The 25,899-nt window shown below is 46.8% G+C and overlaps 1 protein-coding gene across 25 annotated transcripts in view; it reads left to right on the forward strand.

Annotated features, from left to right (window-relative positions):
• Positions 1-25,899, forward strand: part of LOC118789872 (neurexin-1a) — a 307,259-nt gene that overhangs the window by 172,517 nt on the left and 108,843 nt on the right. For 4 of the 25 annotated variants that reach the window (XM_036546589.1, XM_036546590.1, XM_036546592.1 and 1 more), the window contains exon 1: positions 1,777-3,007. The exons of the other annotated variants lie outside the window; for them this stretch is intronic. In XM_036546589.1, coding sequence (XP_036402482.1) covers positions 2,791-3,007 — 217 coding nt within the window. In that variant the 5' untranslated portion in view covers positions 1,777-2,790. Of the gene's footprint in view, positions 1-1,776; positions 3,008-25,899 lie in introns of those variants that run through there. 25 annotated transcript variants of the gene reach the window in all.

The raw sequence follows: 25,899 nt of genomic DNA on the forward strand, positions 1-25,899 counted from the left end.
TTTTTTAAGTGAATGCTACGTGCCTCCCTGGCAGTCAGGGAGTGATCAAGGTGTTATTAGCTGTAATTATGCAGATGAAAGCTTCGATCATCATTAAGGTGCAAACAGATCCTGAAGTAATGTACATTTTTAATGCTGCAAATTGGATTGTGCTAGTGTTAATTTCACATCATTGGGTAAGATGCAGACCTGAGTGTTGACAGCAACTGTGAGGTCTGGCGTGACCTGAACACCTGGTGTTATTTTCCAATTTGCTCTTGCACTGGGGGAGGGGGGCAGGGTGGCATAGGTGCTCATGAAAAAAAGAGGAGGATGGCATAACCAGTCAGGTATTTTCACATAGAAAACCTGTATTCTTTACTGTTACCAAGGAATGTGGCTACTGTACATGCATTTGATGAATGGTTTGTTGATCAGGGTACTGTGGTTTTGTGGGCCAGTACGACAATGTACTTTTGCCTCTTACTGCCTCTCTACTCTGAAGGGGAATATTATGTAAGTATAATGACTTGTTCACTCCCTCAGTGAGGATGAGCATTGCATTACTATTGACTGTGAGTTTGGGGGCATGTGTGTGTGGGTTGTCTGGATGTGAAATCCAGGGGTGGGGACACATCCCATTTTGTGTCGCGTCTGCCATCCTGACTTCCTTTGTAGCCGTGAGTCGCATCCTCAACTGCAGCGGTCACACTCTGTACCTCAGATTAGCCTGTAAACCTTTGTTTGTGCCTGCTTCGATCTCCCCGGAGAGGTCTCCTTTATGCCCCGTCCACCCAGAGATGGTGAACACCGTGCTGAGAAGGACCCCTCTCTCACCCTTGTGCCTCGGTGGCCTTCGTCCCTCCTGTGCCGGGACTCTGGTTCCGGGGGAGCTGGATTCTGTGGAATTCTGCAGCGCATTATATCTGTGCATTCTGTGCTCCTGCACAGTCAGGAACTCTGTTCACATCTTTGGGGGGAATGAATTTTTTTAGGTCTGCTGGGGTTAAATTCTGCATCAAGAGCCTCATTCCTAGCTGTGGACAGAGCCTCTTTGACTGCTCTCGCCTTGTGTGTGTGCGCGCGCATGCGTGTATATGGGTGCATGTGTGTGAAGGAGAGACAAATACCGAAATAAGCCTCTGTACATTGCAGCAGCTGACGGCTTGCGAGTGATGTGGTGTGGCGTGGTGTGCGGACAGGCTGTGAGAAGGAAAACGGGGGGGAGACGCGAGGAACCCCACTCTGGAGCGCAGAGAGGAGAAGGGCGCCTGGAGTAATTAAAGGGCTGTAATTGGTGACGGATGAGCACTTGGCCGCCTTCCGCTTTCAGCAGCCTCTTCCCTGGCTGAAGTGTGCCGGACCGCGCCGCCCACCGATCGCTCACACACGGCGTCTCCATCTTGCTCCGTGGCTCCGGCTGCGCGCTCCCTCCCGCTCGCTCTCTCTGAGATGCCAGGAACCCTGAAAACAACGGCGACGCGGAGCGGAGGGGCGAGAGATCCCCCGCGCCGCGCTTAGCCCGGGGGAAGGGGGAAAGAGGGAGCGGGAGAGGAAGCAAGGTTAGGGGGGAAAGAGAGGGAGGCAAGAGAGAGGGGGACAGAGTGTGAGGGGGGGGGAGCGGCTGCCTTTGCCTCCCTGCCCCGCTTTTGTCTCTCTGTTCCATTTACACACTGGGTCCGCTTGTCGAAGCACGCAAGCACAGAGAGGGCTGCTACGATCCAGAGCAGTGGAGAGAGAGAGAGAGAGAGAGAGAGAGAGAGAGAGAGAGAGAGAGAGAGAGACGGAGTGCACATCCCCTTTTTTTCAAATAGGCTCTTCCTCTGCAATGCATTTAGGCTCCAGTGATTTGCTGTGTGGAGACTGCCGATTTGCATAGCCCCTCTCCCCTACGCTGCTGGCTGCCCAGGCTCCCCCCCCCCATACACACACACACACACACACACACACACACTCCTGCTCTCCCACATCCTCCCCAGCGCCTCCGCTGATGCTGGCCGAGCAGGGCTGCTCTCTCAGGTGGCGTGTGTGCGTGCGTGTGAGCGAGAGCGCGGACCAGGCAGGTAGGGAACTCTGGATGGGGGGACTGGAGCCGCGTTCGTCACGCCTCGCAGGTGCAAGCAGGTCGCCTTCGCCTCGTCTCTCCTCCACTCTGCCCGCGTCTCTCCACAAGGAGGAAACGAGGCTGCGCTTTCCCTCGGATCCCCAGGATGCCCTCTGAAATAACGAGGAGGGAGGAAAACTTGGGAGCTCTTGTTTTCTTCAAACGAATAATATACACGTATCTGTAAGCTTCCCCTTTTTTTTCCTGCTCTTCTTCTCGCTTGGCGCTGTGGAGTGTGTGTAGGGTTCCCTTCTTTGCCTTCCCTGAGATCTGTGCGATTGTGTGCGCTGCTGGCAGAAGGCGAGAGGAACACTGGAATAGACACTGGATTGCCATCGCTCTGCGCTCGAGTCCATTCTGATGTTCTCTGGTTGTGTTTGGGCTTTTTGTCGTTCCCTCCACGATTGCTCCCTCGGTCCTGCTCCTATGATGTCTCTGCGGATTTCTTAACAGAAGAGAGAGCCCAGGAAGAGGCTGCTTGGCTTTTGCTTCATTTTTTTCTTTTTTTTTTTTCCTTTCCCGGGATTCCTTGGTTTCCGTGGTGTTCTCTGTGGATTGTGTGCTGCTGCGCGTTCTTTCCCGGCCCCGGGCGTCCGCCGTGCCGATGGATGAGGGGGTGAAGGCGATGGGCCGCCGGGCGCACTGAGGTCCCACGTCGATCACCGACTGCTCGCCTCGTCGCTCAGGGAAGACGCTCATTCGGGAGAATGTCGACGCGCCCCCACCGGGACCCCCTGGGCCTGGCTTCGGCCACACGCCCGGCCCTCTGGGCGCTCCCACTGACCCTCTGCTGCGTGGCGGGGGTGGCTTTGGGGGCGGCGGGGCTGGGGTCGCACCACGGACACCCCGCTCACGGGAGCAAGCTTCATCACACAGTGCCTATCGCAATACACAGATCCCCCGCTTCCCTCAGAGCAGGGCATGGTGGGTACCTCTATAACTTCCCTCTCTGTCTTCACCTCTGTCTGTTTCCCTCCTCTACACCTGCCCCAGCTTACCTGTATCCTGCCTCCTCACCCATCCCTTTCACCCTGGCTCATTTTCCTGAGTCCTTCTAAGCCTAACCTGTATCCCTCCTCTCTACCTGTTCCAGTGTACCTGTATCCTTCTCTCACATGCCTGTCCCATTTTACCTGTGTCGCTGTTTCCCACTCATTTTTCCTGTTCCCCCTTCAGCCATATTCCCTGTAACCCTTTATCCTTCTTTCCCATAAGCATCCCTCCCTTCTTGTCCCATTGCTTCAGATTACCAGTGTCCCTCTCTGCCTATCTCAGCATTCCTGAATCCCTCACTCTCGGTCTCAGATTTCCTGTGTCCAGATTAGCTGCATCCCTTTGTCCATATATCCTCTCAGGAGCAAGATTAAACAGGATTCGAGGCGCACATATACTCCTCTGTGTTACAGAGTGTGTGAATATCATCCTCTAATGCTGCAGGTTTAAGTGCTGGGGCTGAGGTGGCATAGGGCAGGGTATTTTGCCCTTTCCTGGCACAGCAACAAGATCAGTGAGGTCTGGACATGTGGAGGTGCATGTGATTGCCGTGTCTTTAACATGGTGCTGACCTCCCTGCTCAACAGCATGCCCTAATGTGTGTGTGTGTGTGTGTGTGTGTGTGTGTGTTTGTGTGTTTAGTGTGTATATGTGGTGTGTGTGTGTGTTTAATGTGCATTTGTGCATGTGTGTTATTGTATGATTACAGGGTGTGTGTGTGTGTGTGTGTGTGTGGGTGTGTGTTTGTGTGTTAAATATGTATATGTGTGGTGTGTGTGTGTGTGTGTGTGTGTGTGTGTGTGTTTGTGTGTTTGTGTGTTAAATGTGTATATGTGTGGTGTGTGTGTGTGTGTGTGTGTGTGTGTGTGTGTGGGTGTGTGTTTGTGTGTTAAATGTGAATATGTGTGGTGTGTGTGTGTGTGTGTGGGTGTGTGTTTGTGTGTTAAATGTGAATATGTGTGGTGTGTGTGTGTGTGTGTGTGTGTTTGTGTGTTAAATGTGTATATGTGTGGTGTGTGTGTGTGTGTGTGTGTGTGTGTTTGTGTGTTAAATGTGTATATGTGTGGTGTGTGTGTGTGTGTGTATGTATGTTGGACTGGGGGGGAGGTGGGCTTGCTGCCGCATTGCTCCATATCTTCCACAGTGATTACTGAGCTGTGCTGCTTGTTACAAGGCTGTGTGCGATACAGAGCTGCTTTCTAAATCCAGTTATGGACTCCTATTTGTGTGACATATGTATACAGCAAATATGATGCTGAAGTAATGCTTATTGAACGTTGTGTGTAGGAACACCTAGTGGGAATTGGAGGACTGGAGGAGTAAATGTGACTCAAATGTGACGTTGATGTAATATCAAGGTAACGTTTAATGAGCAATGTACGCAAGTGCAGTCTATGAAATGTAAGAGCTAGTGGGGGGGCTGGGGAAGGGGGGGGCTTATTGTGATGTAAAAGTGACGATGATGCAATTCCTGTGATTACTGTCTGCTGTGTGTAGGTACAGTGAGTGGGATGTGGGAGACTGTGGGGGGAGTTTAATGTTATGTAAATGTGACGTTATTACAGCACTGAGGTAAGGTTTGCCTCGCCTGGACGACTGTGCAGGTCCAGCCCATGTAATTCGAGAGATGGAAGGGTGTAAATGTTGTGGAAAAGTGACGTTGATGCAGTGTTTGTGCCCTGGTGGATTAGGTGGGATTTAGTGAAGCTCACACCTGCAGTGCTGATGCAATGATGGCAGCTTTAATGGACTGCTGAGAGAGCAGGGGACGCAATTAGGATGCTTTGATTGGATTTGTCTGGTGCCCCAAGGGGGTCCTGTCCTTTGTCCCCCTGTCCCCTTATCCTCCTGTCCCCGAGTCCCATAATGGACACGGCGCTGTCTCCAGACCTTTTAGTGAGAGAGGTGCAGGGGAGATCAGCCTAGATGTTGCTGCCTTTTTTGTAGTTCACGTGTCTGAATGCGTATCATGAATCTATATAATTTTTTAAATAATTTATTTTTGCCTTTTTGGCAGTTTTTGCCATGATGTGTGGAAATATTTAGAGTGCCAGCACGCTCTGCCATACTTCACATTAGCGCCGTATAGGAAGACAGTCCAAAGCCTTTGTTACGGATATGAGCCGGCTAAATTCAGATGACAATGTTCATGAATGAAAAATGGCAGGCTCTGAAAGCAGGACTGACACACAGCCTGGCTTCTGGACAGCGCTCGCTTTAACAAAAAAGAAAAAAAAAATGTTTCCAAGGCACTGAGGTAATTTACATCATATTTTGCATCATGTGGACTACGCATCACAGCAATTAAAAATGAACACTTCCTCAATTATTCATCCCAATTTGCATAAAGCATGCACCCCTGCGCTTTTGCTTTCTACACTCATTCCTGATTATATTTTGCGTCGAATTAGCAGCTGCTGTGGAAGGATTCCTTCACTTGTGGTTTTTCACTGGGCTCCCTTAGAAGCAGCAGAAATTAACCCCAGCGGTGCATGCGTTTCAAGGTGGACATTTCACAGTCCATGTGACAATGTAATCCTATTAGGAGTACTTATGTAATTTTTTTTTTTACCTGCCTTTAGATATTACTGTCAGAGAGTACTTAACAGTGTCCCTGATGATCTGTATAAATAACTCAATTCTGCATAAGCGAAGCCAGCTGCATTCACTTTTTTGTTCATTAAAACTGTTCAGCTAATTGTCCATTTGTGCTTCTGCACCATAAAAGTCTTTGCCTGGAAAAGCATCATTTACATTTGCGATGTGTTGCTGCAGCATGCGGCAGGCTCCACTGTCAAAACCCGTGTGTCGAGTGGCAGTTATCGATCTGTGACGAGAATCATTTCATGGGGAAAAGAAGGTAATAAACAGGAAGTATTAAGTGAGCCGAGGGCGTCCTGCGCGCTTTCGGCTGCCGAGGCGCGCAGAGGAGCGAATGTTTGAGGAGCTGTCAAAACAATCAATCGCAGTTCTATTGCGGCGTGCGGGGCGGGGATCTGGTTAAATGAGTACATATTGGATTGATGAAGGGATCCTGACAGCCGCATCATAATCTCCATGTCAGGTCAATTTTTTTTTTTTTTTTTTCTGAGTGGGGCCTGGCTGAAGTTGGCGCTTGCCTGCCTGTCTCAAAGAAAGGGAGAGAGAAGAGTGGAGAGGGCAGTGTGTGAACATGGCTGTAGTGTTACACTGCTGCACTGTGAAATATCTCTTTCCCAGCTGTTCAAAAACAAGCAAATGAGAATTTGTCAGACCAAGTGGGCAAATTCTGTTGACAATAGGACACCACATGTCTCTTAACAAATGCAATGAATTGTTAATGTTTAAATATTTCATATAATTTTCTACAAAACCTTTTGTTGTTGCTTTAGTTACTACCAACAATATTTTCATTGACGTTATGCTTGTTAAAAAGGCATTGTTGTTATCATATTTGTGTGTGTGTGTGTGTTTGGTTATACCAATATGGCATGTTAGAATTCAGAAAGATTTTCCATTTAATTTAATTAATTTCATATTTGTTATATCACAAGTTATTTTCATATAATGTAGTAACACAAGTGCATACGTCTCCTGCCAGTAAAGCCAATTGATTTGTACTGGATTGACTCAGGGAGAGAGCAGAAATTAAATCCTAGCATAGCTGTGCTAGAAACAACAAACCGCCATTTTCTATTGAGTCAATAAATTACAGTTTTTTCACAGATGCAGAACTGCAAATAAGATTACCACATTTCCGAAATCATATGTTAAAGAAGCTCACGGAACAGAGCAATATTGACATCATTAAGCTTCAGAACAGCACTGCAAATACACTTCCAATTGGAATGAACCGATTCATAAAACACATCAAAGAATCGTATCTAGACCATTGGAAAGAAGAAAGCTCCTAAAAACTTGAAACACCCTGGAGTGAGATCTGGCCTTGAACATGAAATGCACACTGGCGTGATACCAGTTAACCGTCGGGAATGCAAAGCAGAGGCAGGTCTAGACCACAGACAATCTCAGTGACTGTGTGACCACGGCAGAGCCATTGAAACAAGCAGACTCAGGCAAACAGGGCCAAAGAGAGCAGACCCTGTGGTCACTGTGATTCAAAAGATGCCAGTGAAGCTGAATGAATAGCACTGAATAGAACAAAATTGAATAGAGAGAGAAAGAGAGAGAGAGAGAGCGTGAGAGATGGTGTGTATGTGTAAATGCTAATTGCAGTACAGATTACCCTTATTCTGTTTGTCCCTCTCCACGGCTCATTGCTGCCACCGGCCCGCGCCGCTCTGAAGGGGCCAGCAGGCCTGGCGCCCGGCCGGACAGCACCGCGGGTGGGCACCTGCTGCCATTCACCGCGCCACTCCACGTAATTGGATTTGCATTTGGAGATGAACAGGAGTTTATGTACGAGAGAGAGAGAGATGAACAGAAGAGATTAAAGTATATCCATCTTTGGCCTCACTTTTTTTCTGAAATAAAAAGAGAAAGAAAAAAAAAAAACAAATACTGATATTTAATAACTACAGATAGGATAAGAATGAAAAAAAGAAAAGAAGTGTGTAAATGCTCTCCAGGCGTGGAAATTGACACGAAGACGAACCGGCTCAAAACCCACTCTAAATTCAGTCCCGTTATCAGCAGAAAGCACTCGAATGGAATTTATCCACACACCCGGGCAAGGGCTGCTTCACTCTCCTGGCCAGTTCCAGCGGAGAGCGGAAATGTGAGCCGAGCGAGCTGGGGACAAATCCCGGGAAAATAATCAGCAGAGAGAACTGAATGTGAAGCTAGACCGTGAGGCAAATTACCAGCAGATACCGCAGGTTGAGCTCCGAACAAGCTCCGCGACACCATTGGACACTTTTTCCCACCCTGACACTTTCTCTTTCATTTTCATTTATATTCTTTCTCCCTTTCGCTCGTGCTCTCTCTCTCTCATTCCATTTTTCTGCTCATTCTGCAGTTGTGGGTGAGGGTGGTGTGAGGGTGGGTGGGAGACGATAAAGGGTTGTATTGATTTTGCTTTGTTGGGGGGATGAAATGGTGAGAGTGCAGGTGTGTATAGGTGTCTCTGGATGTTGTGCTGGTAACAAATGGGTGTTTTTTTTTTTTTTTTGGGAAGGGGTACAGTGGGTAGACTCTGTGGGGGTATAGGTTGCAGTTGTATGTGTGTATGTGTATGTGTGTGTATGTGTGCGTGTGTGCTTGAGCACATGGTGTGTGTGTGTGGTGTGCGTGCATTCCAGTTGTAAAGAATGACAGTCAGAAGATAATTACGGGAGGCAGCAGATACTTCTGATGTATACCTCACTCCCATCTGCTCTCTCAAACATATACAATGTCACTTTTGTGTTTTTAATCCTGGCTTTTTCTATCAGTCAGAGAAAGCAATTTAAGTGATTGTAATCAATTTTAATAGGCTCTACCTTAAGTGCTAATGAAGGAATGGATTAGAAGAAGAATTCTACTGTGGCCAAATCCAGGCATAGAAGGGAAAACAAAACAGACAGAGGGAGGGGAGAGAATGAAAGAAGACAAAAAGGGGGAGGTGGAGGGTGGAAAGAGAGGCAGAGGGAGGAGTGGTAGTCTCGCCTCTTCCCTGTGTGTTGTACCTTGTTGAGTATAATTGTACCTTGTTCGTGCCCCAGTGTCACATGCAGTCACTGGGCCTTGGAGCTGTCTGACAGCTCTTTGCTCAGCTGAGATCAGCAGTAGAACAATGATGGTGGACAGCCAATAAGCACAAGGGTACAAGTTCCTGCTGCCAGGTGATCCATGCAAGGTTCTTGACCTGGAGCATGCGCTGCCATGGAAACACTTCCTGAGACTCAGCCTGGACTCATATTAAAACTGCAGCTCATATCTCCAGCCACTTTAACATTTTCCTGTTCATATATTGCATAAAATGTTATTTCATAGCTCCCGAGTGCAGTATTATCACACATTGGAATTTATATTGATTTGGTAATTGTTTTATTTTATTGTTTATTTTTTTTTAATTAGCCACAGTAAAAATTGTATTATGTTTGATGTCATTGCTGCTACACGACTTGAATAGGTTAATCAATGACCTCAACGTACAAAAAACATGTTAGCACATGCAGATAGACATATACATAATTCATAGGTGGGCTGATTTATTCGTCTTCTTCCTGATTCAGTCGTATCATGATCGTCTCATTCTTATTTTCTGTAGTGTCTTGAACCTTACCTTTTCCGGTTACCGCAGGAAGTTGCTCCTGTCTGATCCGTGGTGGTTTGTATGTTGCAGTGGTACTAATTTGAGCTGACCAGGTTGTGTTTTGCAGCCTCTGGTGTGTGAAGTTGCGGCAGTGGTTGTGTCGCTATGGGAGCTGACAGGTCAGGCTCTTGGGAGGGGGTCATTGGGCTAAAGCTAGCGTGTTTCCCAGAGAGCTCCTTGCTGGATTACAGGAGACATTCTCTTCCCTCGATCTGGGGCAGGTTCGAGCAAGGGAGCTCATCTCCCATCTGACTGCTGATGAATCATCGTCTCAGAGACGCTCTCTCTCTCTTTCTCGTTCTCGCTATTTTTCCCACTCCCCCTCTTTTTCTGTCTCTCCTTTGCTCTCCCGTCTTCCTCCGTCTTGCACCATCTCCTTCTTTTCCCCTTCTTCCTCCACCCCCTCCACAGCACCCCCCTCCCCCCACCCTCCTCGCACGATGGCCCCTCTTCCTGTCTATCAGAGGCACACAGAGCCAGAGATCAGGGTTTGAATCTAATCTAAAGTGATTTTAATTTTCCACTGAATGATGAAATGCCCGCTCAGTTTGTAGGTCAGTACTGATATAGCAAGAGGCTGTGCAGGAAATGTGCACAGTAAATTCAGTCTGGACTGGCTCTGTGTTTAATACGGAGAGTAACACACATGCTCATAAACACAGGCAATCATATGCGCATGGACACACACACGCACACACGCACACACACACACATGCGCACATGCATGCGAGGCATGCACAGAGGTACACATAGCGACCTGTCTGTCTCTCTGTGTCTGCCTGTCTGTCCCCTGCAGTTATCTAATCTATTTTACCAGTGGTATACATTCCTCTGAACCTCGATAATGTCCCCTACAAGTCCTTTTGAACACGACTGTTAGTGGTCACTAATACAGCCAGCTGCAGGTGCGTCAACATCATTTGAGTGCTGTTGTCCCAGCGCCCGGGTCACTCTTAAATGTCATTCTGTCATGGGGAAAAAAGGACAGAAACTGAAATGAATGAAAGCGAGCAAGAAATTCTCAGAAGCCGCGTCTTGCGACCGAAACTCAATTGAGTGCAATCCCCAGAGAAAAGCCTCCCTCTGTTTCACAGTAACGAGGTGGTTGCTAGCTACCATTCTAATCGAGCCTGCAGACTTCGTTTTGGTCTGCTGACAATATAAATCATTGACCCCCCCCCCCCCCACTTACCCCCCCCCCCCCCCCCACTCACCAATTCCCTCGATGAAACCTTAGAAGACAAAAAGGGAGCTGGAAGCTTGTTAAAAGCAAAAATAAAGAAAAATATTAGCCGCAAAGTATCATAGCTGAGACAGTATCACAGCGCTGCAAATAATGGCACCTAGGCAACCACTAGCTATAGCCTAATTGGTTGTGGAAAGGTCACAGGGGAAAGAGGAAGAAAAGGCGTGAAATCTTTCACCCTGCACAGCGGAACGGCCCCAGCTGTGCTGCGGGGGCTCAGAGGGGAGAACTTTCAGCAATGGCACACCTTCGCACGACAGGCCTCTCCTGTCTGTTGCCTGTTGTCAACTGTGTATATATATATATCTATGTACACTACAGTTCAGAGTTTATTGAGTATATTCAGTCTCATGTTCCAGTGGTAAAGATTGTGCTATGCATAACTTTGAGTGAATCGGCAATTTGCTGTGTGTGTCCATGTACCTGCATGTGCAGACTTCACTTGCTTTATATTTAGTATGACCGCTCAGAGGTTACAGTGGTTAATAACGTGTTGAAGGAATCAAGGTGATTTTCTCAGTATAGCTGATTTGTTAGTCTAGGGACAGACAGTGAGGCACAAGGCCAGGACATAAGATCTGTGTGTCAAGACACCAGTGGAAAAAGCAGAACCAGACACCAGGCCGTTTCCAGGTGATAAGCATTCTGGGATATTAAGGTATTTTAGAGCATTTCCTTGCCTTCTTGTTTCTGACAGGTAAACTGCTCTCCTTATTTCCTCAATCTCCCTGATTTGTTACCCTTAGCTCTAATGACTTTTTTTTTTTAATCCTCAGTGGAGCAACACCAACAGGGAAAGAAGAAGGGAAAAAAAAAGAACAGGCGATGTCATTTCTGTTCTTTTCTTGTGATTCCCAATCGCACACCTGCAGCCGTGTGGTGGCATGGGGAGCAGGCTGGCTCTAATCCACTCTAATAGGATTGAGGGAGATTTCACTTACCTACCTTCTCCTTGGATCCCTCTGAGCCTCAACACTGCTGGCGAGGAACGATAAAATGACTGCCAAACACCTAAACACCATCTCATTTTAGCCCGCGTGCAGCATATACTCTTTAAAGGAACGGTTTCTTCCCCCATGTTTTCCTTATCATCTGTGCATAATTGTATGGAAGTGCGGCATAAGCGCTGAGATTAGATGCAGTGTGAACTGTGCCTGCATGAAGCCCCGAGGGTTTGGGTGGAGGAGGGCTTTATGTGCGCTGGCACGGGAACACATGTTAGGCGCAGTATCATGTGACATGGCATACTTTGCCTCACCCACACACTTGCATGCATACATGCATACACACATATACACACATACACATGTATGCGCACACACACACACACACACACACACATGCACACACACACTACCCCCAGGCTCCCTCCACAGCTTGTTAGATTTGCTTAGAACCACGTTTTCTTTTTTTTCTTCCTTTAAATCTTCTTCAGTGTCTTTTTTTCCCCCAATTTCATTTCCTTGAGCTATTCAGCTAATTAAATAACATCACACCATTTAGCAGAGTAGGCTTACAAAGTGAGGGAAGAGACACAGAGGGGAAACTGCATGTTTAATCTATCAGCAAAGGCCAACATGAGCGCGTCGTCCCATAGGCGCAGATTACAGGGAACACAGGCGTTAAAGTGCAGCCATCTCACACCCACCGTCCCACGCACATTGCAGTGTTCTGTCACACACACACACGTGCGCGTGCGCAAACACACACACACACACACACACACACACAAAAGAGTCGGGGAAGATGAATAGCTGCTGCTGAGCTTTCAGAAACCGCTCAGGCGTGTAACGATCGGGCATGTGTGATCCAGCGGGCTCCCGGCTCCGTTTGCGTTTCGCCACGCTCTCCCCTCTCCCCCTCTGTTTGCCTTTGAATGCGCGTGTTATCAGGCAGGGCCAATCAGAACTTCAGAGACCCCAGTGTCAATACGCTATCGCGGCAGGGCTAATCCTGTATGAAAATGTATGCATAGTAAATGTGTGTGTATGGGAATGGCGCTTCATAGGCCTGGCCCTTGGGGACAGAGGTGCACAAACACAGCCTTGCTCTGTAAATCCTCTTTAATGGCAGAGAGGGCATGGAGACCTTGGCACAAAGCAGCACGCATGGCTGCCGTCTTGGGCCTTCAGCACGGGTGTGAATAACAGCCTCCATTGCCATTCGGTACGCTAGTATATTTTTCTTTCCTATGATGAAAATTCATGTGTACTTCACTCGAAAAACAAAAAGCTTGTCCTGGTGAAATCTCAAAGCGGGTCGTGACTACAGATGCCTTCTCGAGGACGTCTGAGAACCATCCGAGGTGGTGTGCTGTGCTTGTGCCGCTGCTAGTGCAAGGGCCTCGCAGATCGGGAAGTGAATCATCTTAACCTGCACATTTGTCTACTGCCAGATGAGATTGCATGGAAGAAGCGCGGCGGTGCAGTATAAATTAGTGGAACTCTGTGTTCCGCAAAGCATGATAGCTGCACATCACATCACAAGTAAGGGGGATAATGTGATGCAAGCAGCGTTTGTAGTCCATATGCATATTCATTCATGCAGAGTGGGATAGGACATCGCAGCCTGTTTTACACTCGGGGGGAAAAAAAACACCACAGTATCCAGGCCAACCCTTGAAGATTTGAGATTTTGAAAGAGGTGTAACCCCCCCCCCCCCCAAAGAAACCAGCATGGTAGACTCACAAAGCGCAACCATTAACTTTCAAAGTGTCGATGGCTCGCGGTTTTTTGGAAGGGGACGATAGTTACTAAGTGCTAAGAAAAGCTACCAAGAACAGATGGCTATTTTGAAGAGAGAATACACCTGGCTGAGACCTATCATTTTAATGAAGTTAAGTGAAGTTACTTCCATGTCCTTGGCAGAACTACAACAGTGTAGCCAGGTTCCACTGCCTGTGACTTACAGCCCACTTTATAGTCATCTATATGCAGTTTGGGGACTGTAAAGGAAGTGTTATTGTCACGGGACTGTCTGTGCATTTCTTAGGGTTCACCTGGTTATTAGGCAGCTATTAGGTAACTGCAGTGGAACTGCTTCTTGAAAATCGTCAGCTTGTTGTCAGAGGGAAAGAGTCAAGCCACAAGGAGACAAAAAAAAAAAAATGGATGGCATGCTGTGAGATATGTCCTGCAGATGAGAAAGACATTGTCACACTCACGGATGTGCAGTAGTCTGTCGAGTAGCTCCCTGTTTCTGCATCACTTCCTCTGCGTAATTATCCCCCCTCGTTTAGATCTTTTAGTTGCCGATTTGCTAATTAGGAGTGTGGTTATTTACCACATCTGTTGGCTCCTAAAAAAAAAAAGCAACGGCGACAAAACAAATAAGAGTCTCTTCCATTTGACAGTTGCAAAATGAATGTTTAACAAACAAATTCAGTGGCACCGAATTACGCTTTGATGGCACTGACACAGAATCAATTTGCTGTGAAACCACGGGGAGGAAAAGAAAAGGGAAAAAAATGTTGGATGTTGACTGTCTCAAAGCTGTAAACAAGATCCTGCAGTTTCTCCCAAAACTTTGCGGGGGGGAGTGCAGATTTCTCCTTGCAGACAGGACGTGGGCCGAGAGTGGACAAGCGAGTGGGCGTGGAGAGAGGGAGAGGAGATGACAACTGCACCGGAATTACACGATGATTACCCAGCGGGACACGCGTGAATGAAGTGCCGACAAAGACAAACAGACAAAGTACTAGATTAGAGATTGTCAATACAGTAACCCGTCGCTCGGAGGGGCCAAGGCCGTTGGTGGCGAAGCCCATTTCACGGCCGGTGGAGAGAGAGTGACGGCTCGTTAGTCCGACTGGTTAATTAAGACAATCAGGCCTCGCCAGCAGTGGCAGGGCCTGGCTTTTCTGCTGCGGTGGACGGGGCCATTTATCACAGATGGCCCTGGGAAATGGACACAGGCCCCGTGATTGACACTGCAGATTCCCGGGCTTTCACACAGCAATAACTCCCACCCAGCGATCCTTGGGGGTGCGGTACATTCATCACACCCCTCTGTTTACGTGCCCCAGAGCAGGTCATTAGATGCCTGGTGTTTACAGAGCTGTCCTAGGGCTGATGTTGTGGGTGGAACAACACGTAGGCCCAAAGTGTGTTTGCTCTTCCACCACTTCAGGCCCAGGGTTGATTTTGTCCAGGCTGTTGTGCAGCTGACTGACATGTGAAGAGGCCCACTGTGACTCCTGTGAAGGCCGCGCATGGTTTTCACACTGTCATAAACAGTTATAACATGGCTGTCATATGCCACTAACTTCCTTTTGATCATAGTGGAAACCAGCCAGTTGAGCATACTTCCATCACTCTAGTCGTTGTCTTTTCAAGTAATCTATTTGCTGAAATCTAAAAAAAAAAAAAAAAAAAAAGTTTTCAAGTGCTCTGTTGCAAATAACTACAGGTATTTGACTTTTTTTCTGAGTGAATCCGTTCCTTTATTAGCAATCTACGCTTTGTCTTTATCAAAGTGGGATGAAAAAAGCGCTCTTTCATTCGAGTAAAACTGCAGCCGAATGACACATTTATTTATTTGTTGTCACTCTCTGTTAACAGGGCGCAGGTGAGTCTGAGGCCTGCAGATGGCAGAGTAATTACCTCAGTCTCTGCACCTTGCAGTCCCACCACAGCTCCTCTGTCCCCATTCTCTATAGCTGAGTTTATTCCACCTTTGTCTTATTCAAGGGAAGAGAGGTCTGACAAATAAATGCTGAAAGCTGACAAGCCCAGTAATAACTGGGAGCTCAAGGAAGATCTTCATTGAATTTAATTGATAGCTTTTGACTTAAAATCGGATCCTTTTCTCCATTTCTCCCTTTTCAAGATGTGCAAGCTGAGAGGGCGATAATTACGTACACAGAACTGTATACACTTTTGTGTACACAGAACTGTATTCCTTAAGTATTTCCATTTTCAATGATGGTATTTTTCTCATTCTATAATTGTGAGCTGTGGCATTCCATAGAGGGTTTGATCTTGTTTAAGAGATGGCATGAGAGAAGGACAGGAAAAGAGGGAGGAGGGATGAGAGAGGCAAGAGAGGAGGAGAATATCCATTGAGGGGGAAAAGATACCTCTCTGAAATGATCAAATTAATTTTGGCCTTATCAACCGCTGGAGAAAATGGGGACCTTTACTCGCATTATTATAATTCAGTGCCGTGTCTGGCGTGTTACATAATTAAATGCAATCAGACAATCATTAATCTGGGGCGTTTGGATTCCGAGGGCTGCACTCCCTGACCGAATGCTTTGTCGTAATCAACTATGACCGCCACGATGATCCAAGTGCCAAGGATGCCGAAAGCTTCAGGGAAATCAACAGGGCTCAGTCAGAGCTCGTAATTAGAGGAATATGCAGCCACACTGCCTTCACATTTAGTAGTTCCCTCTGGGCTTTTCAAACTCTGACATACTATTATTATTAGTAGTAGTAGTAGTAATAGTAATAATTGTAATAGCAGTAGTAGAATTTGTGTTGAAATAAGGCTGTGATGATACGATTGTCATTGTACTGAGACTGCAAAGGCGGGTGTAAGCCTTGTTGTATACATGTCCACCCTGTTTCTCTCTCCTTTGGCTGAGTTTAGCCTGGAGCTCTCTTATGAAGTTCTGTAGGATTGCAGCATGCATGAATGTAAGAGGCCGTGCATGTCGCTATAATGCCTGTGCCCCCGACCCACCCCGGAGACACAGCTACAGCTGTGCCCTTAGCATTCTCTAATGTTCTCTTCGTTCCCTTTTATTTCGCCAATTTCATTTCTTTGGAGCGTGCGTCTGGTGCGCAGGCAAATCTCGCTTCTACGTTCAAGGGAGAGTCAGCCCAACATGCAGTAATAACATTGTGAGCCTAAGCTCGATTTAATTACAGTCAATTAGGAGAGAGGAGAGATGTGCAAATGAAGGTTGGCTGGATAATGACTCTGTCTTGATACTGATGGGAGGCACCCTGGGCTTCGTGGGTTGTGCATTCTTCCTTGTATAGGTGAGATTATTACGCACGCTCACACCCGCATCCATATCCATGTAGCACAGAGCCATGAGCCGCGGGTGAAGAAGGGATAAGCAGACCGCTTTGCACACTGCATAGTAGCCTCCCCCTTATTGAGGTCACTATAAAAATGGAAAATGAGCAGGCACAGATTTTCTACTTTACTTGTGCATGCGGTATTCACTGCTCATGTGCTGCAGAAGCTCTCAAAGAGAACATTCTTAACGGCAGTCCTCCTAGCGGGGCCGTGAGCCCTGTATCTTTTCCCCCAGCTGGAATTTATCCATGGCGAATTTAATTGACCAATCATTTCAATGGCAATCTGCTCGTTTCCCAGCGAAGCGGAATTCCAGTAAGTAACGCAGACTAAGCCGCGATGGATTTGCACACGATTGTGCTTCTGGAGAGCAACACCACTTCTGTGTGGTCCTCCTCCTCCAATCAGAAAATGTTCTCTGTGCGTCTGTGTGAAAGAAATTGTGCTGGGCGGGGGGTTATCCAACACTTATAGCACGGGGGGCAGACAATGGAATATTGCACATGGATAGAGATGGGAAGTGGAGTGTAGACTGCGTGAGTCATTATTCTACTTCACTGTGCCCTGGCTCCATTGAATACCGCTCCGCACTCTCACCCAGACTCTCCCTATTCTCCTAACCGGGGATCCCTCCTCTGTCTGTGATCTCGGGATCCTCATTTGTCACAAAATTGCAGTTATTCAGCGGCCTTGTTAGATGTTCTCACCTCCGGCTTCTGGTCACTTCACACACACACACACACACACACGCAAACACACACACTTGCACGCACACACACACACGCGCGCACGCGCGCACTCACACATGCTTTTCCCAGTCACAGTACAGCAGTGCGAGGCTGCAGGCACTGAGAGGACAGGATGATGTATATAGCACACGCCACAGCGCTGCTCAGCCAGCTCTGAAACAGTCTTTGTGCAGCGGCGCATTATTACACAAAAGACCCTGCGCCGCTGGCCTGCTTGTTTGTCCGCTGCTTGAAAGGCCTGTCAGGTTCGGCCCTGGAGTACATGGAGTGCAACCCGCAGCGGGGCACCAACATGCCCCTGACGTGGGAGTGTCATAAAAAGCACTTCCTTTCTCTGCCGGGCTTCTGGTTTGGTGAGGGCATTGGAAAGAGCACTTCCTGTGTTCTCTAGTCATCTGGTGATATGTGGTGTTCCTAACAGCAACTCCTGTATTCTCTAGGGCACTGGTGATGTAGGGGCAATTAAAGAGCAATTCCTGTGTTCTGTGGGTGTCTGGTGATGTTGGGCTTTGGAAAGGGCACTTCCTGTGTTTGTGATGCAGCCATCACTGGTCTATCTTGCTGCTCACAGCCAAAACTGTCCCATTCTCTTTGTTGATTCCAACCAAGAACACAAGCATTCAAGTGTGTGTGTGTGTGTGTGTGTGTGCATGCGTGTGCGTGTGTGTGAGTGTGTGTGTGTGTGGAGATGGACGAAAACAATAAAAACAAGATAGCTCCTGGGAGATTCAGAGCAAGAACTCCTCTGTCACAGAAGAGGAAGCAAGGGGTCGCAGCAGACAAGCTAATTTAGTGCTTAGTGGGTAAAACACTGCATTCTCCAGACCTTGAAATGCCTCAGTCATTCACACCACCTGCCACAGGACGCTCTGTCTTTCACGTGATTCCTGGTCTGGAAAAAAAAAAAAAAAAAAAAACAGCTGTGAAGAGGGAAAAGGCCTCCTTCTTCCAACACCTGTCAGCCAATCAGTGAAGAGCCCTGGAGGGACTCCACTATCTGATCTCTCTAACTGCACTCTGGGCCATAGATACAGGATTACTGCATTGCTACAAAAGAACTTTGATTTTTCTTTGAGTAGAATGCTGTCCATATGGCAACATGAATGGAGGTTAGCAGAGAGTAAAGCTACCTAAAAAAAAACCAGGATCACTGAAACAAGGCTTTTTTTCCCTCAGAATCAAAGGACTTATGAAAGGTCTCTCCGTGGCTTAATGCCGACACAGGCCTGGAGACTGCACAGTGGGAGCAGTGAACCAAAAAGCCAGATATTGGCTGGGCTGTAAACATGCCGATACCCCGAAGATTCATTACACAAACGGGCAAGGCGAAGGGGCAGCACGTTCCGCTCACAGAACCTCTGATTTAGCAGCAGCCCCACAGTCCCGGCCGGTTCCGCTGACTCCGCCACTCAGCAGCATTGCGCGAGCCCAGCCGGATCCGCGATACATCACTGTGAATAATGGGATTAAAACAGACTGTAGGGCACGGTTATTTACATGGCAGACAGAGAGCAGCGCGGGGCTCCGTTTCATTAGTCCAGCCTTAGAGGCCCATCACTGTCATTAGTGTGTATGTAATGGATGCCCACAGGAGGATTGCGGTGCCACACACAGACATGCTCGTACCTCTTTCATGGTTACGCATTTGCTCCTTTTTCCCCTCAGTTGATGAATTGAGGAAAACTAACAGTCTTGAAAAAGCGCCACGGCCATATTAAGTTTCTGCCTCATGCGTTATCATTGAGACCCACCATCCGCCCGTGCCGTGCTCAGGTCGATATCGACGTCCATCCAGGTGTGATGAATTAACGCGTCCTTATGTGTCCCGAAGGCTGATTGATCTGCGGGACCGCTTTCTGCCATGTTCGTGGGCAGCGGCAGCAGTAAGGGTCCAATTCAGAGCCATCCGCAATCCCGCAGCTCTAAAAGGTCCCAGTCCCCTCCCAGGGACAAGTCACCGGCCACATCCGGCCTGTATGATATACGCATGTTAATGACACAAACTGCACAGTTTGGATCTAATGAGCACATTCTGTCCACATCTCGTGAAAGAAAGGAAAGTCATGCAGGTAATAATGGTGCAGAGCAAAATTTACTCAAGAGCACAACAGGGCACCAGCAACAAACACAACCATGCACACAATCAAAAACAAAGCCCTCTCATTTTTCATTCAGAGTGTTTATGGCGACCGCGAGGAAATTCCCACATCTTGTGCTTGTTTTTGTTTTCCGCAAAAGCAGCCAGTGGTACCCACGACCCAGCAGCAATTTTTCAAAACAGCGATGTAAAGGGGGCCCCAGATTCGAGGCAATGCTACGCTGCAGGCTTTACTCTGGATAGCCTGGAAGTGAGTGTACTGTGTGGGCAGCTCAGTGATTTTCGGCGAGCAGCATCCCAGAACTTGTTACGTCTCCCCAGCAACCGAGACAGGGCTCATCGGTACTGATCCCATTGTAACCACAAGAGCCGGGCTGTTTGTGCAGAGGAAAGATTAGCAGGGTGTCAGCAGCGCCCGGCCTCTCCATCTCCTGCAGCACTGCCCAGACGAGCCGCAGGAATACAAAGAGAGAGCCCCGCTCACATTGTTGTGTGAAAGGAGACGGCTCTTTCGAAAAGTGTTCTGTGAAAAGAAGAAAGGTGGACCTGCTAAAAAGATTTCCCTTTGATGGATCAGAACGACGGAGAGACAGATATAGTAAGAGCGTGAAAGAGAGGGAAACACACAGGGCACTTCGGGGAGTTTGCACAGAGGGGAAAATGGAGGACACAGAGAAAGTCTTCTTTTTGCACCAGGGAGAAGATTCAGGCATTTACTTGCATATGAGCATGCGTGATCACTGACCCACACACACACACACACATACACACACACACACACACACACACGTGATATGTTGCTCACACCCAGATTTTCACCTTTAATATACAACCAGAATCATTTGCGGCTCTCTCCGTTTATTTCCAGGGAATATTTCCTCTTGTCTTCATTTGTTTTTGTTCAAGTCGTGCCATCACAGTTATAAAACATAATTAGTGTTTACTTCAAACCAAAACCTCCAGTGAGTCTTCTTTTTATTTTCGTATATATATTATGTAGCGCCGGCCGATGTGCCATTTAATTATGCACTGACTACATGGAACAGCATCGTGCACAGTGAGGAAATTACTGCAAAATGCATGCGACACAAAATGACAATTAATTAGGCACTTGCTGTTCTTTTTTTTTGCAAGCCACCTCAGCATTGTGTGCAATTTGGGCTTTATTTCTGTTAAGTCATAAACGGGGTCAGGAGGAACTGCAACAAGAAAGAAATAAAATAAAATAAATATCAGAACAGAATAAATAAAACATTTTATCGGTTCGACTTAAGATTTTATCCTCGGGGTGATGATTCTTCCAGCCCATTGATTACCAATTCCCCGTCTGCTAGATATCGATAGGACACTGTGCTGTTTGATTGGTTATCTGTGTGCTCATCAATCCTGATAATGATTTCTCGCAATGTAGAAAATCGTAATCCTATGGACATTACTTCAGGTGTTTTAACTGCATCGATCCCTTGGGTTACGGTGAAATGTGATACAGCCTATTGTTATTAATTCAGCACAGCTTCCTCTGTTAAATTCAGACTCTTTCCTATTTCATCTTTTTAAGAGTTTTTAAATCTATGTTTGTTCCTTTCAGTTATCCTGCCACAACTGACAGCAGTGTATAAATATGCTCTTATATAAATGAATGCTGCGTGTGGAATTAATGATACATAAAACCTCACTAGAAAAACAGCAACAAGCTAAAAAAAAAAGATCTAAGAGAAAATGTCAAAAAATAATCTGACGGAGGAATCGCCCTCAGACATATGTGTTGGCTTGCTGTTTGTTTTTGCTGTTAATAAGGGGAACAGAGAGACTGCCAAAGCCCTGAAATCTTCTCCTTTCGGATGTGCTGAACTCTGTCCGAGTCCAGTTTGACGTCGTGTGCTGCTAACAAGCTGCTGGTTGTCAAGCGGGGCGAAACATCACAGGGTGTGCTGTTGCTCGGGCCACGAAATCAGCCGGAGCGTGGCGTTGGGGTCGGGGGCAGACACACGGACACTGCGCAGACAGGGGAGAGGATGCTGGGACTGCAGCTGTAATCCAGCCCTCTGGCTCCCCTCTAGTTTCTTCCTCCTCTGCTGGTAAATTTATGTGTAACAGTTTGTTGTCCCTTATTTCAGTGCAGATTTTTTTTTCTTTTTCTTTCATATATACAGTGCAGCTGGGCAGTGTGAGTCATAACAAAAAAATTATGTACAACAGTCCTGGCTTCATAGGATCCTCCACTTGTATTGAGGATCATGGGTCAAACCCTAAGAAGCTTTGCAAAATCATGTCGTTATGAGAGCACTAGTGGAGAAATATGCGGGTTCCAATTTGTCACAGTCCATGAAATTTCATGGTATTGACTGCTCACTAAGCATGTGATTATCAGAGCTTCGAATGTGTCTTAAAATGACACTCAGCATACTTTCACTGGAGGTCAAACGAGCCAATGGATCCAGTTTCAGGTTGCATCCAGAGTCAAAAACCTCCATCAGCGGCTGTCCAAACCTTGAAGCTCTTAGAATAAAGCTCCACATGCAGCTTTTATGGAGGCTATTTTCCCATAGTCCTGTGGTCTATCAAACTAAAATCACATACCCACCGCTTTGCACTGGCACTGATACCGGTAAACAAATGTTCCAGATAAAAAAGCAGCAACAGTGTCGTGCACTCAGAGGATCTCAGCGCAGCATTATTGTAGCTGCTCAGTCCTATTATGTGAGCTTGCGTAGTCAGGGGGCCTTCTCACTTTCTGATTCATCTAACACCCACATTTGAATGTGAAAGTGGTAGGTGCCAACAGAAAACTGACCTGGAGTGTTCTTTTTTGTCCTGCACGGAGAAAAGATGTGACTGTGGCAGGCTAAATTCTCTGTCTTGGTAGTCGTGGTAATATGTGGCTCGTTAGGAAAGCGTCAGCTTCTCCCGGGAGGTCAGAGGCTCTGGCCTTACAGAGGTAATGTAGAGGAAATTTACACACGAGTCGTCTGCCCATTCACTCAAAAAGGTAGAGCTTATTTAAGATGCTAATGGCCTGACTTGCAGAGAGATCATTGTTCATTTAATGACTGCAGGAGTAGACTCTGATGACAGGATTTAACCCCGTTAGGTTTGCCCCTAGTTGGTGCTCAAATACATTACGGATATTTAAGGTCAAAGATGAACTACATGGGATGTTCTACCCCCCAGCCCAGTGCCTGCAGTGCTTCGTTTTTGTGGCAGCTTTTTAATGCCTCAGATGAGCGCCGCTGTAGTGCCAGAGCGGTACAGACCAAGGAGAATGCAAAAGAGGACGTAATTGTGCATGGTAATGGGGCAGGCTAATTTACCGGAATGCACTGATATTTAATGCGGCGTTTCGGATTACCATCCTCATCCCTGCCATTCCTCCGGCACGTCCTTTCTTCCTCTTTTCCCTTCTTCTCCCATTCTCTTCTCTTCCCTTCACTTGTTTTCTCTATTTCTGAAACATGCTCTTCCTCCTTCTTTTCTTTTCTGCTCCGTCTCCTCTGCTTTCATCTCTCCTTTGACTGCAGCCTAGTGAAGGGTGTGTGTGTGTATGTGTGCGTGTCTGTGTGTGTGGGGTTCGGGGGGTGGGGGGGGGGGGGGTACACACGTCGTTTCCCTCAGTTTTTCTACTTAATTGATCCTGATCAAGGAGAGGAATCATCTGTCTAGCAGGTCTATTATAAAATTCATATCTAAAATAAGAGCTTTTATGGCAGTCTTCAGGGACTCTGACTACCCTTCTGACCTTGTTGCCAGAGGGAGTGTGGGAGTTGCTTTGGGGGGAGCCGGTCTCTCTGTCAGTGAGCGAGAGAGGAACACTACTGTTTCTAGGGTTACTTCCTCCGGTAACAGGCGAAAAAGACATAAACAGTTAGACAGAATGAGAGAAACAGAGCAAGGCAGTCATTAAATAAAGAGATGCCAACAAGAGGCAGATATTTCCGGCAATGACACTGTATCCAGTGACTGCAACAGATCCATATCTGGGCGGCCGTCCCAAGAGATCTTGCAAACAATTTCAGAGCTGAAGGATAATTACACCTAACCCAAGAAGCTCCACAAATACCTGTCAGATTATCTTATGCTGTACTCCAGCATGCACACGCTGCCGAGCTTTGGGTGTGTTTGTCTTTTTAATCCGTAACAGTTCTGTAAGGATTGTTGAATTTGATTATTCTTCTGACAAACGTTACTGAAACGTGGTTAGCCACTGAGTGAGGATTTCTGATGTGCTCAGATTTGTGTGTGGATGTTCTGCGAGGGGTGTGTACAGACTTTATTCTTCCTGCTGTGTGTGTGTGTGTGTGTGTGTGTGTGTGTGTGTGCGCGTGTGCACACGAGTGTGTGTGTGTGTTTGTTTCTGTGCTTCTGTGAGGGGAATAAGGCTCATCAAAGATGCATTTCTTTCTAAGTTGCTATGATCACTTTGTGATGCTGAACTTGTGACAGCTACAGAGACAATGTGAGGGCGTTACACATTAGCCTAAGGATCGCCATCTCACACTGAAGTGCTGATCAGCAGAAGCCCAGCACCGCAAACCAGGAACCATCATACCAGCTGCAGGTGTGCGTTCTGCCGCAGTCATTTTAAAGAGCAGGTCCAGGGGACCCACAGCCATCTGTAAAGACTGCAAAGCACAGGAGTGCTTTTTTCCCTCCCCACAATGGTTTTGGCCACCTTCCCCAAACCAGTCCGTTCCCCAAACCACTCCCTTGGAGAGAATTAGCTTCATCTAACAATATGCAGGAGGGCAATATACAATTGTGAATTGCGCAGACTTGGGCTATCTTGTTTTTGGAGCTCAAGGTCCTCATTCTAATGAATCATCAGGGCAGACACTTAAGAGGGCATTAAATGATTCGACTAAGGACTCATTTGTTTGTCCTGTAGCTGTTAGTCATCACTTTCTTTCTTAAATAGGCTTGAAATCTTTCATTATCTTTCCAATCACATTATGTAAGGAGAAATAACGCAGATTGCAGTTTCATAAGATACAGACACCTTGGGAGCGTGGGAGCAGAGAACGGGCATTTTAAGGACAGCCTTGCACTTTGTTCACATGCTCACTTAAGAGAACCTTCACTGTTGGGAACTCCAGAGGCTCGGCTCAGATCTCACACAGAGTGCAGTTCCACCACACCTGTCTCAACTAAAGTCTTCTCAAGATATGTTAGCCTTCACATCAGGAGGGGGGTTCCCCATCAGCGGTGACTCATGTGACTCAGAGACTGAGGTAATGCCTGTACATGCACTGTCACGCTGAAGCAACTCGCATTAGCATACATTAAAATAAGAAGAAATACCTAAAAACTTGTACATTGGTATGTGAATGCCTTGAGTCTAATTCATGAATTCTCAAATGCATTATAGGTCAGCAACCAGCAGGCTTCCTACTGCCCTCTCTCTTTGTCCTTTCAAAAAGTCACTTAGCTTCATTACTGGCAGAAAAACTGTCATTGGAGGAGCAGTGGTGTCAGATCATATAATCCAGTGCTGGGGGGTTGGATTGGTTGTCATGGGACTTAGGACTGCTGACATTGTGTGAACGTGCTTAATGGTAATATGATGTAACTTGTGGCGAGCGTGCTGTGGCTGGGGGCGAGACGAGAGATAGATGGCCGTGCAGAAACAGAGCTAATGAAAGCTGGGTTTCAGGAAAAAAAAAAAGATCATGAAAGCCCAGATGGCGCATTAAACCTGTGTTTCTGCAGTGACTACAGTTCTCATGGACCGCCAAAGGTCTCACCCCCCTCAATATTGATAAGGAAGGAAAAGAGAGAGGAAGAAGAGAAAATGAGAGAACGTGGCCAGTGGGTATGCAATGGATGCTGGCAGAGGAAGGAGGGAATACTAAGAGAAAGAGGATTTATCTCTGCGTGCTCATATGGACTGCAGGGGCAGAAATATATAAATAAGATGAAAATAATTTATTGATATTGTTATACCCTCATGAGCTGGTTTACAGGAAAATATCGGAATTACAGTCAGAATGATTTATATGCTATTGTTCCTGCTGTGGCAGTTTAACATTCTGCCTTTCAATGAATATTTAAAGATCTTCAGTGGTATGATCCACGAGCGTCTCTCTCTCTCCCATTCTCTCTCTCCCTCCCATTTTCTCTCTTTCCCTTTCTCTCTGTCTTTCTTTTTTGGTCTCTTTCCTTCTCTCTCTCTCTCACTGTTTACTATTTGTATATGTAAGTAGTGTATACGATTATAAACTGACCATAACCACAGAGGAATCAATTAGAAAATGCCTGGGAGATGACATGCTCTTCATCTTTTTCCACATTTCCTTTACTCTCTCTCTCTCTCTATTTTTCCTTTCTTTCCATACAAAGATACACAGAAATGAGAATGCTCAGGACCCTTTTTAGTTTCTTATATGAAAGCTAGAAAGTGTAGACCCAGAACCAGCAATTATGAATGCTTTATTTGTATTGTTTTAAATGCTTGATTGATAAGACCCATC

The sequence above is a fragment of the Megalops cyprinoides genome, chromosome 15 (genome assembly GCF_013368585.1).
Source record: "Megalops cyprinoides isolate fMegCyp1 chromosome 15, fMegCyp1.pri, whole genome shotgun sequence".
NCBI classification, from domain to species: Eukaryota; Metazoa; Chordata; class Actinopteri; order Elopiformes; family Megalopidae; genus Megalops; species Megalops cyprinoides.